Below are 13,040 nucleotides of genomic sequence, written 5' to 3' on the forward strand. Positions count from 1 at the left end.
CATTTTTTTTGTCGTTACACTCATAGCTCCAAAGAAAAACCTACTGTTCTAGTTGGGCTTACCTGGGAATCTTATCTACTGTCTTATCAGGACCTTCAAATATCTCTTTATCATTCATCCAAGCGAATCCATCATCTTGTTCAGTGAATTGGAAACAGAAACTAAGACAAACTGTGTGTGAGTGTGTGTGTGAGTGAGTGAGTGAGTGTGTGAGAGAGAGAGAGAGTGAGTGAGAGAGAGATAGAGAGGGAGTAAGGTCTCCTTACAGAGGCAATGTGCCAGACTCACAATTTCAGATGATTAAAATGTATAAATAACTAAACATGAAAAGTTGAGGTTAAGTTTGTCTTAGTTTCTGTTTCCAATTCACTGAACAAGATGATGGATTCGCTTGGATGAATGATAAAGAGATACACTTACACTTCGATACAATACGTATTTGTAATTTGTCTCCCAGTAAACTGTCCTGGGCTTAAAAGAATTTACGAACCAAACCAAAAGAGAATCTGAGTCCATTCAACAGTTTCATTCTATGGAGTTAAGGCTATTCATTCTTATAGAATCAGTAAAAATAATTGGCACCACCTTTACCAATTGCAACATTACAATTAATAATGCTTGCACATATATTTGTCAGAAATAATAATAATTTGAATGCCATACGAAAAAATTGGCCTTTGTATATAGTGAACACTTTTACTTTTGTATTTTAACTTCTGTCAAAGTATTGTGCATTTCTGCACTGCAGTATAACTATTTTTGCTAATGTTAAAAGTCTGAAAATGTCTTCTATGTGTCACCACTTTTCTCACTTCCAAGTTGACTCTGCGGAAGTCCCTGTAAACAGTGTTCTGCCTTATCATATAATATGTTGGCTTGTTGCCACTGGTGCATATCTTTCCAAAGTCAAATCGAATTGATGAAATTATCATTTAACATCCGGCTTGCTTACACAGTAGGCCTACATACACTGTCCACGTCCACCATAATCCAAACTAGACCAAACATTTACACACCTGTTTATTTTCATAGATAAAGGACTCATTAGGGTTACTTTTCAACACAAATTGTGTATATCAAGTTGACTATGAAGTGGAGTCTCAGGCTTCATACGCCATATAACCACTAGGTGGTGGGCTTTCATTGATCATAATCAAAGAGATGTACTTCCAGCCTAATTAGCCTCTTCTAATACAATTGTTGATGCAAAGTAAAGACAATAACAATTGGGTTCCTATCGACAATATAAGAAAAAGCACAGCTGTGAACTATTCAAAATAACATTTTATAAATTTTTGGATTGGTTACATATTCAGGGCTATCCTGCACGGGAGGTGTTTTATTGTTTTTCTTCTCAGGCAGTGTTTTCGTCGGTTTTCGTATCCATATTTCCGATGCGTCCCATGACTAAAATCCAACACTCACCTTTACGGAACACACCGGGGTTCCAAACCAAACGCACCCAGCGTGCTCATAAACCAACGTGGTGACGTAATGTCTTTGTGTCGGCAAATCACGGTGCACGCTGGGCGGGCATTGTGAAGCTGTAGTTGAATGCTGTTAGTAGCAGGCTAACTAGAGAAAGAAAGCTAACTAATCGTGAGAGTGGAAGTGGAGCTAACGTTAAGGGAAAAGCCAACTGTCAAAACAGCGAGGGGGAGCAGAGATTACAGTGAAGTGATTTTTCTGTTAGTTGGCTCCACGAACAGACTTGTGGCCGGTTAATCAAACACCGTGTTTGTCAGATGCCCGAAGAGCATTTTTGGATACTACATCGATTGTCCCATTTCCAAACGGAAACCATTTCTGGACAGACACTTCGTGCTAGCTAGCTAGCCAGCCAAGTGAATTCATCCAGGAGACGTTTCATTGTCACCTATAAACCCCAAACTGAATGTTTTGTCTGTCATGAGTCCGGCCGGGTGCTCCCATGTGAACGGTTATAAGGTGGATAATTGGAAACAAAACCTTCGAGTCATATACCAATGCTTTGTTTGGAGTGGTACTGCTGAGACGAGGAGACGCAAGGTAAAAATACACAGGAACTACACCGTTAGCTTCAGAAAACAAAAGTGAAATAAAGTGAATGTGGCACAGACAGACACGGAGCCGGAATGGTAATGATGTCCCACATGAAGCACAAGTCACTGGACTAAACGAGCGTGTCTTAGCGTAAACTGTACTCATGCAGCAGCAACGTTGCTAGCACCAGAGGGTTAGCCCAGGCTAGGTTATCACCATAGACTGTATCACCGGTAAGTTAGCTACAGCGGGACATGCTTGGTGAAATGCGGAGAGTGGTTGCCTCTTTGCACCCTCAACTGCAACATTTAATTCGTATTTAGTGGCCGAAGCAGTGTGTATTTAATCTTTTTGACAAGTGTCTGTCGAGTAGCGTTAGCTGCGCGGTTCAGTTTGATAGATGTGGAGCAGTTAGCCGGATGGCTAAACTTGAGAGTAGAGTTGTGGGCTACATTATGGGCTAACATTACCACACCAACTGAACCCATTGTGTCTCCACACCGTTCCACACAGACTCAAACGCACACTCGCTCACTAGCGGCTCTCTCCTGGGCATCCCAGGTCAGTCTTTCCCCCCTGCACTTGTCAATCCCACATAAGTGTGGATGCTGGGATCTCAGCTGATTACTCATAATGGCCAATTTTTTTTGTTATGCTTTTTTTTTGGGGGGGGGGCGCTCACTTATCCCACACCTGCTCGGCCTACACAGCTCCGAATAGCTCTCTACAATATGATGTCATCCCTGGACTGTGTTGCAGTGTCTGTCGTTTACCACCCTTTCTCTTTCTTTTCCGTTAACATAAACTTGTTTTGATGTTTATTTTTTTACCCATTATGTTCATTTTGGTAAAAGCAACTTTAATTTCACTGTAGATTGTCAAAAAAGATATCCATGCTTCTCTTATGTCATACGTGTTTATGTCATTGTGATAAAATAGGTGCTTCAGGGTGATGCAGGATGGACAGAGCTGGTGAGTTGTTTATCCCCTCTCTTTACTGTCATACTGTAGGTAGTTCAAGACTTGCTTTCTCTCCTCTTGCTCACCTGCCTCAGTGCCTTTTTCATTTAATGGACTGAATATTGGATGCAAGCCTACGTAGCAGAAGAATTCAGCTCCCATCCTTGTAACTGCTGTAATACACTGTTACAGCCAGTAAGATCACTTGCTGGGTGGGAGGGGAGGGGGGGGGGGGCAGGACTGCCAACAGAACAGCCAAAAGCATAGCTCACTTACATTGCAGGGTATGTCATAGCAAATAGCTATTGCAAAAATGGTCGATGGCCCTTTGGATTGTACAGTGCTGTAACCTAGGGGAATGCTTTGGGTTTGGAAAACCGCATTCACATTGTCTTTATTATTCCTATTTACACACTGAACTACAATTGAATTAAACTGTAAGAGAGAGCATCTGAAAATAGACAGTTTAAACGGTCCTAAAAGGGTTTCAGACAGTATAGTCCAATGACACTGCAACAATTTTACCAGCCTTTCATTATTGTTAATTTGGACTGTTTAGTTTATTCCTCACACCGTACTGGACAGGAATGCAGTCAACGGGAGCTCAGTCTGTCAGGGGTGCTTTCTATCACGCACAGGGGTTCTCCTTGAGCCCCTAGGCGTCTTTATCTGTTGCAAATTTGACCTGTCACTGTTGGAGAAGCATTATCAGTTTTTTTTAAAGCCTCATAGCCAACCTTACACACCCTTTTTATTTTTGGAAATATGACGTCTTCCACAGCCAGTGCGTCAGCAGCAACTGCTTTTCACCTGGACTTTACCCCTTGGGTATGGGGAAATGTATCTGCCCTGATTTTTAAAGCCATGCCATGAAACCTGGTGATGTGCTGCATAAATACGTGTCCTCCAGGTTTGAAGCTTGTTAGGTTTCCTACTCACAGTCACTATTGCACTATTTTGGATTCAAACTAGTATGTTTGTGCTCTCATGATCGGGTGTCTTTCTACTTTTTACTCTTTTAAAGCTGTCTATGTCTATATGGTTTCATTCTGGATTGCATTGTATTTTTAAGCTTTATCCTCCATCAGTCCATGTCATCGTTCTCTTCAGTCACTACAGTTATTTTTTTCTTGAAGTGAAAGTTAGTTTAAATAATTAATTTTTACAGGGCTGTGAAGGCTAAGCCTGTGTTTTTGTTCATGTATTGTAGAAATGCAGCTAAATAAGTGTATATGCAATACACTTATTTTTCTGTTCTTTAAAACATTGTGCCTCAGACGTGGTCATGCTGTTCCGTCACTGACTACTATTTACTATAGTAAGTTGTCGACACACGTTGATTAAATCAAGTTTTGCTGACAGGGATCCATCCTTTTTTTACTTTGTGTGTGTGTACACTTGACTAATGGTACAGGTGACGGATACAAAGAGAGGACAACAGTGCCTCCTGAATGAGGTCTTCTCCATACTGCCTGCCTAATTGCACACCAGGATGGTTTATAAGGGAGTGTGAGTCTTGCGTCTTACACTCCCCTCCCTGAAGGCTTTATTTATCATCTAACTCAGGGGTGTCCAAACATTTTTCACTGAGGGCCACATACAGAAAAATCTACTAAGGGCCGGGCCACTTTGCAAAAATAACACATTTATCAGGACATGTAGCTGCTCTGATGTTTAGTTTCATAGTGTCTTCGTAAATTGTAATCCTTCTTCACGGCAACACTTTACTTGCACATTAAAAAGATACATCCCCCCTCTTGTTAAATGCCATTGATACACCCAGTGTTTTCTGCTTTTACGTCTAATGTCCAGCTTGGTGAAAATAGTAGCCAGCTGAGATCCCGCCCCTCCAAGAGGGGTCCGGGGGTATGCCCCCCCGGGAGATTTTTTTAAGTTTTTAAAGTGAAATGCATGAATCTGGTGCACTTTGAGAGGGAAATTAAGAGGCTAAAGCTGAAGAATTTTGTATGAAAAAAAAATGTAAACACTGTCAGATGAATTAGAAGCTATTGGAGAAGGACACATGGATTTTCCATAATAATATTAATTTAAATTTAAATATTATGCAGGGTCCTCTGGGATGGCCTTGGTGCTCTTTTTCTTTTATGGGACATATTTCTCTGTAATATAATAAGCGCATTTAGATTATTTAAAAATTAAAAAAGGCCATATTACATTATATTTTTAAAATCGGCCGCGGGCCAATAAAAAGCGGGCCGTAGTTTGGACACCCCTGATCTAACTAATCTGACATGCAGAGCAGGTGTAAATTCAATCCAGTGGTATTCTGCCAGTGTACTCTGAGATGAGGGAGTCTTCGGTTTTTTGGTAAAGCACTGAATTGTGAGTCTGAAGACTATAGTGGCCTTTGACATCACATCCTGATATCTGAACATTGTGAAATATAAATCACGTACACAAATGCTGCCATGCAAAAAAAAAACAAGCCCGTATCACTGCACTGCTTCAAGCATTTCTGTAGAGACAAATAAGAAGCAAGTACTGTAGTAAAAGAGGCAGAGGGATGGAAAAGATGGATTTTTTACATTGTGTTCAGACTGTGTCTCATTAGCCGCTGCCTTTTATCCCCCGATAGCTGCTTCTCATCCCTTTTCTTTTTTCTTTTCTGTACTCAGTCCTCGGCAGCCTTTCCTGCAAGCCGTCACCCCCCTCTCCACCTCAGGCTAAAATCAATTCCCAGGCAATGTGCAGGGAACCTTGGTGGAAGATGTGTCACCTGCTCTGCATGCACAATCTAAAGCCCACATGGTTAGCAAATGGCAGAATGAATGGCAGAGATGGGAGTTTTGCAGATACGACATTAACATCCCTGCGTGGACTGGGACCTGCCATCCCGTATTAGGAATCATTAGGATAATGATTCTTTTGGCATTGTTGGCCCTTGATGAAGTATCCCAGGAGCTTGGAATGAGCACGTAGGTGCACACCAACATGCTAGTGTGTGTGTACACTGGAACTGGCACACAGATGTCCGTTATAAACAATGGCTTTAGCTTGGTGATCATTTAGATATTGTCTTGGGACTCCTCAGACCTTGACACCGATGGTCCTTTTAATAGTCCTAAACACAAGTAACTACAGATAAATAATTTTATAATTGTGTATGATTAAAAAATGCCCCATTAACAATAACATGCGAATTGAGCGGGGATGTCCCACGAGGTGAGATGGCAATTTAACCAAATATGGATTGGCTTGTTTGCTTTTACTTGAATGTTAATGCACATGAACTTTATCTTCTAAGTCTTACATGAGGTTCCTTTCTGCATCTCTGCTTGCTTCATTATATTCCGGTCCAGGTGTGCTTGGCGCCAAGGGTGGCCATTATGTACACTTGTTTTGATTGGCCCTGCCATGCAGCCAGAGGGGCTGCACACACTGTCAGTTTGGCTGTTTCAGGTTGCAGAGGAGGAACTATTTTTCTGATTTGTACTTCCCCTTCCTGTGTATTCCTTCCCTTGGACCACCGTCTACTAATGTAGTATTACTGTGTCGTGAGTACGGCACTTGAGCCTTAGTTTTCTGAACAGATTTTCTTTTGTTTCCTCTCTTAATTGAGCTTCATGTTCCAACAGTTTTTTATCCAAATGGCATTCAAGCCGACTCGCAAAGAAGAATGTCAGCATAGCTAGCTCATAGTAGTGGATAGAAAGTAGAAACATATCCTTGCTTTGAACCATTGAATTGATTTTTCTATAGACTCAACTTAGCCATATTCATGATTTATAGTTTGTGAATGGCTATGGAAGGGTAGTGTGAATAATCATGAAGGTCATGGTTATTTATTTTGCCTACTGCTCCATCCAGCAGAATAGACAAGTTTTTTTTCTCATTTTGCTATATTTGCAACCGTGAAGGAATCTTTCACGCAGTTAAACTGGAGCTATTATCTCAGGTTGAGTGGAAATTGGACAAGATGAAGGTGGGGTCGGGTGGGGTTGGCAGAGTTGGCACAGCCATAACAGCTTTGAAGAATTAGCTGTCACTTTGATTAAAGGGCTAAGGGTTGTGATTAGAGCACTGAGTGAACTCACTTTTTTTTTTATCTTCTAGTTTAGATAAATTATTTATGATCAGAGGAACCCTAACACCCCCCACACCCCCTTTCCCACAAGCGCAAAGCCTCTTTCTGCTTGTGACGGAGGGGGAGATGTGAGAGAAATCGTTTGCTAGGCGTTGCTGGGATTTTTCAGACGAAGGAAAATAGATAGATTTTCAAGGATGGCTCATTTGCTTGCCTTCTGTCACTCCTGTTCCCTTCTTGTTCTTTCACTGCGCACGCACACACACAAATACACGCACAAATACACAGAATGCTCTGAGGCACGGCCAATCCCAGAGAGCGGTTGATTCCTGTGTGCTGCCTGCGAGCAGATCTTTGTCAGATCAGTCTCTCCGCTCACATCACAGGCCTGCCCCCTGACTCATCAGCATACGTTTGTGTAGCATCGGGATCCATTGCTCCAGCCTCCTCCATAGCCCTCGCTTCTTTCTCTTCCGCACTCACTCCCACACTATTTTCTTCCCCCTCTTCTTGCATTCCTGACTTTTTTTCTCTTTGGGAACCACCATTCTCATTGCCACTTAATTATCATCCCATTACATATCTGCGGAAAAATGCTTGTATTTCTATCTTGTATTATACTGTAGTCGACGTTACAATTTTTGAAGTAATACAAAACATTCACCACATTGTTAATCTGCCAGATCGTTTACATTTAGAGGTTTTCCATCTGATTTTGTTGATCCTGTGAAACTGAAAGCCAAGCCTCTAATCCTCTCATTTCCCATTCTTCTTTTACCTCATCCCCCTCTTCCTCATAGACTATACTCATTGGGTCTGATGATGTCAGATGTTGCTTTCTGGCTCCAGTCCCAGACCCATTTCTTCCATGTCTGTGCGCTCTCCGTCACTCCCAGGTCTTGTCTGATGTGGCTTTCAGTCCGTCAGTCACAGTGACTGTGGCTCAGTGACTCAGATTAAACAAATGGCACAAGGGTCTTTAACCTCCTTCCAGAGGGATTGTGGGTCCAGTGTGTCACCTTGTGGTGTTCCTATCGCGTAGCATGGACATCCAGACCCACATCTAGAACGATGTAGGGTTTGGCCACGAGCAATAGACGCATGCATTTCAAATACCACTGCACACAATTGGATAGCACTACATCCAATCAGAGCAATACACAAGGTGATGTATTAAGCCCTGTACGTTTAGCGAACAGCTGGGTTAACTGGTAAATTAAAATTTTGCCGTAGTCGGTCGGCAAAAGAGAACATTCCTTTTTCTTGTTAATGAAAGATTTAAGTGCCGTCTTCCAATTCGTTAGGTGTCGAGACCAGAGCTGTTTCAAACTCAAACAACGTATCCGCATCTTTGATATCTTACTATCACAACTTAGACATCGTCATCCGGTTACACGGGCCAAAGTGCCCTATGAATAGGGTTCTGGCCCGCCCATATCAGATAATAAGATTTGATTGGATGCTAGGCCTTATTGCTAGGTTTGGTTTCACATTGCAGTTCTTCAAGGCCCTTGAAACACTTTCCTTGACGTCGTAACTATACTGTACATTTATTGGTTTGTAGGTGGTTGTTCGTCTATTTGGTTGGTAGTCTTCAGATTGAATGAATAAAGAGAAATGGTCTTACATTTGGATATGTGTGTATGTGACTGAGGATAGGCATGACTTTGCGTTTTGATTAAGCTCATCTCTGTGTGAGCTGCGTCCAGCTCTCATCTCATTGGACTGTCCCAACATACTCTGGAAAGACATCACTCCCACAGAGCGGGCTGGTCATCTTTGCCTGAGCCAGCCCTCCCTTAGTACCACCATCTGGCTAATGAGCTGTCAATCACTCTCTAGGGGCTGGCCAAGCCCAAAACGAAGAGGCAATCAATCTCCTCTAGTGGACACTCAATTATGTCCTATTGTTAAAACCTTGGGCCCAAGTGACTTGCTTTTCTCAGGACAAGGCATTCTATCCATTAATGGTTCTCTGTCCTTCCCTTGAAAAGGGTGAAGAATGTGACATTGTTGCGATTTCAATACTTAAGTCTGCTTTATATATCTACTCAGATTACTACTTTATATATCTACTCAGGTCATCTTTAATTGTAAAGACTCTGTAGTAATAGCCCCTCTGTGCCTCCATTCTGTAGCTAGTGCTCATGGATTTTCCTGGAGGTAATGTGTAAGGCTCTGTGGATCCTGATTGGTGTTGTAGGGATTAAGAAGAAACCAACTTGTGATCTGAGGAGACTTGAGTCAGTGTCTGATATGGCTGGTTGTGGGCATCTGGTAGCTGCAAGATTAGCCAGATGATCAAGAGGCTTTTTGATAGACTGGTGCTAGGCTGTGCACCTGTGCAGACAAAACACACTGCCGTCTGCATGATCTTCCCTCTTGCCATACATGTTTGTCAATTGGTCAGTGTACACCAGTGGTTCTCAAACTTTTTTTGTCATTCCCCACTTTGGAGGTGGGAATATTTTCAAGCCCCACCGTTCCCCGATTGCATCAACAAAATAGTAACACAATAGGTCAGGCTTAAAAGTTTAAAATGTATTGAAATAAAATCAAGGAATACAATTCAAAAATAGAGAAAATATGAGCATTTGTGTCATTACTTTGCAATCTGAGCCCAGACAATTGTCATAAACAATGAGCAAGTCAGTATGTGAGTCTTAGGCCTGCATTGGTGGCTGCAATGAGCCTGTTTTGCACTGCACATATTTTCAAAATAGGGCTGAAGGCTCAATACTGCATCTCAAGTAGGGATGGAGATCGCTACTTTTTATTGATATCGATACCATTATCGAGTCTCCTTAACAATTTGAGTCCTTACCGATTGCTGGGAAAACAAGTTTTTCACCAACCATATTATTCAAGTTTCTCGCGAAAACAATATTTATTTTGTGTTACATTTGAACACATCATGATGACCTTTTATAGACATTTGCCTAATATTACCGAGCCGACCTGAACACAACATATTTGACACCGTTAGCAACCACCACTAAATTTTTGCTCATAGCATCAAAGCTACTTAAACGTGAGTATCTCAGTTGAGTTCCCCTCCCGCCCCCCCATCTCTCTCCAGCAACTTGGATTCATTTTGATGAAGTGGGAATACGCTGTCAAACATTGACCACACAGTTTGTCATTGTCAACAGAGGTTACACTGGAGTTGATGGAGGATGCAAGTGAAAATGGTATACTAGTCTAGGCTAAGATTCACATTGTGTGTGTGTGTCTCTTGGGCTGATAACTGAGAAGGAATTTTGCAAGCAAGACATTGTCATGTGGAGATAGTATTGGGGAGTGAGAAGGGTTGGGGTGGGGGTAACAGCATTGTCCTGCCAAGGCCCTGACAGGCTGAAGCCCCATGGGGCTCTGTAGCATCCCCATGTCCATCCCCAGCCTCACTCGGCTTGCCCATACTACATAGAATCAGAATAGACCCTGTGTGTTTGTGTGCTTGTGGAGACTCTCTGCGTGGTCTTATGCATATTTATAGTGTGCACTATGCATGACATGCCATTGTTAATTTTCTTGATGTATGAGCATGTACGTGTGGAGGAGCAGGCCCACGCTCATCGTGTGTGTGTGTGTGTGTGTGTGTGTGTGTGTGTGTGTGTGTGTGTGTGTGTGAGAGAGGCGGCGTGGTGAGTCACTGCGTTCATAGCCATACTCAGTATTGACTCTCTCCCCTCCCCATCCCTGTTCTTTGCAGCAGCCCGAGCGACCGTGCTTCACTAGAGCCGGACCTTTGTCCACATCATAATCGTCATTCTCTCTCTCTCTCTCTCTCTCTCTCTCTCTGTCTCTCTCTCCTACTCAGTTACAGCTCATCACATTACCCTCTCCGTCTGAATATATGACTGCATTAACCTAAATGCTGGGGGGGGGGGGGGTGTAACGCAGTCAGATCGAAAGAATGTGGGAGGTGCCCGGAGGAACTGCGTATGAGGCAATGAAAGTTACTTTATTTAGGAATGCAGTTGGATCTACAACATTTGTGGATCCATACAGGGTCAGCCATTCTTGAGATTGGTTGTTGTCAAAATCACTTTTTGTCCAATTCAGTGGATATCTCCCCACGATCTCTTACCATACTGTGCATACGCTGAAAAAAACAAAACAAAGGCTCTGTAAACGGGTGTGTTGCTAGCTACAGTGGGCCCCCTTTTGTTTACATACTCCTTGTTTACATAGTAATTTACAGAGCCTAGGCTGTGTAGTAACACCAGATCTGTTTTAGCGCGCGCACACAATACAGATTTGTAGCAATTTGTGAGGAGATATTTCACTGATATTGACTAATTTTGACAACACTCTCCATAATCGCTGACTCTACCTTTTTTAAGTTGTTGGACACGGGTCTGACGTCACCCACAGACTTGGTGGACCCACAAAGCATATAAAGCTATCTTATCTATGGTGCTAAAGATGCTTTGGAGATCTATTCATCCAGCTAATGCCTTTCCGCATCTGTTCTTCCATCAATCAACAGCTCTCTTCCATTAGGGGGTCATTCCACTGGACACTGAGCCCAGCCTAAATTGCCTCAGAGAGAGAGTGCATCCCCAGATGGGAGCTGCAGCCTTAGCGCAGCACGGACCGTGAGCTTGCTACCTGTTTGACACTTGTTCCAGTCATCTGAGCCAGCGACTGATCAATAGCTGATCTAATAGAACATTAAAAGCCCTGGGCGCAGATAGGAATGCAGTACACTGCTGACACTGAGCAATAGACAGACAGCCTGTGAACCGTGGTGAGAGAGAACCCAGAGAAGCAGAGCTACGGCCAGAGAAGCATACATAGACAGAGGATCTTGTTAAGGCGTGGCATTAGCAGGGTTTCTTGTTTTGGTCATGGAGAGGAGTTTGATGAAGGAGGGGTGGGGAGGGACTAACAACATCACTGCTTAGGAGATGGGCTTAAAGAGGCAGGTAACTAGAACATATTTTGAAAATCCCCTAAATGATCCTGTTTCTACATCTTTTTTTTGCGAGGGCACGTAGTGTTTCTTTTAGACTCCATCTCCAGAGTCTACTCTAGAGGTCTCTTGGTTCTATTTACAGTCAAAACTTAGTTTCATCCCATCACTCACCATAGCTCCCTGTTGGAAAGGCAACCCCTCCCCTCGCTGATTTGGTGCTGCCCCATCTCTCACACGCCCATTCAGAGCCAGGCCGGCCGGCCAACAGGCCAATATGAATACAAACAAAGCTTAGGGTCTGCTACCCTGAATATCCCCTCTACTGCATTGTCATCACAATCTAGCCCACACAGACTAATGCTCAGCCAAAACACAGACCCGCCGGTGAGTTTTTTTTTGCTTCCTATCTCTGCAGCAGTGCATAAAAGCAACAACCAAACCCCCTAGCAAACTCTCACACCGGCAAATTAATATGAATTCCTTCTGTCCCCTCTGATAACTTGTCCATACAAATAAAGAGTTCTGCATAGGACCGTTATTATAAATCCTGAATCCACCCAGTTCGTGCAAAATTCCGCCCACTCCCATACATGAGCTATCTCAGTTTTCCAGATATTCAGACTCTTCCATCCACATTTGTATTTGTCTTGACCCTAAGGAAAAATAAGACAAGATGTTGTAACTTCAATGTGTGTGGCTATGAGACATTTGAGTTCCCTAAGATAGGCGTTGCTTGAGTATACCACAACAGTGTTATTAGTTTTAGATGTGTCATTCAGAGAGAAGGAAGTGAAACCGAGTCTGCAACAATGCACTTCAATGTTGTTCAGGTGGTGTTTGGTTATACTATTGTGTTTCTCGTCTAAAGATGGCAATAGGCAGACAATACAGCACAGGGGGCCGTTGAGTTCATGTCCAATAGCTCAAGCTTTAGGTGTGTAGGAGTGTAGAGCTGGTTTCACACAGTGTTACCAGATACTGCAAAACTGGTAAATCTCTCAAGCCAATGCTTTGCTTCTTTTTCCATTTTTGTTTCTCTTCACAGCTCCTTACCCTGTGTGTTTCTCTGTGAGAGTGGGCGACACGTTGCGG

General features: G+C 42.8%; 1 protein-coding gene across 1 annotated transcript in view; it reads left to right on the forward strand.

Moving 5' to 3' along the window:
* Positions 1-1,593: 1,593 nt before the first annotated feature.
* LOC307263284 (ubiquitin carboxyl-terminal hydrolase 22-like) overlaps positions 1,594-13,040 on the forward strand; it is a 29,428-nt gene continuing 17,981 nt past the window's right edge. The window contains exons 1-2 of the mRNA XM_080044409.1: positions 1,594-2,028; positions 2,962-2,994. Coding sequence (XP_079900535.1) covers positions 1,909-2,028; positions 2,962-2,994 — 153 coding nt within the window. The 5' untranslated portion in view covers positions 1,594-1,908. The remainder of the gene's footprint in view (positions 2,029-2,961; positions 2,995-13,040) is intronic.

This window comes from Ammodytes marinus, assembly GCF_949987685.1.
Source record: "Ammodytes marinus genome assembly, chromosome: 16".
In the NCBI taxonomy this organism is placed as follows: domain Eukaryota; kingdom Metazoa; phylum Chordata; class Actinopteri; order Uranoscopiformes; family Ammodytidae; genus Ammodytes; species Ammodytes marinus.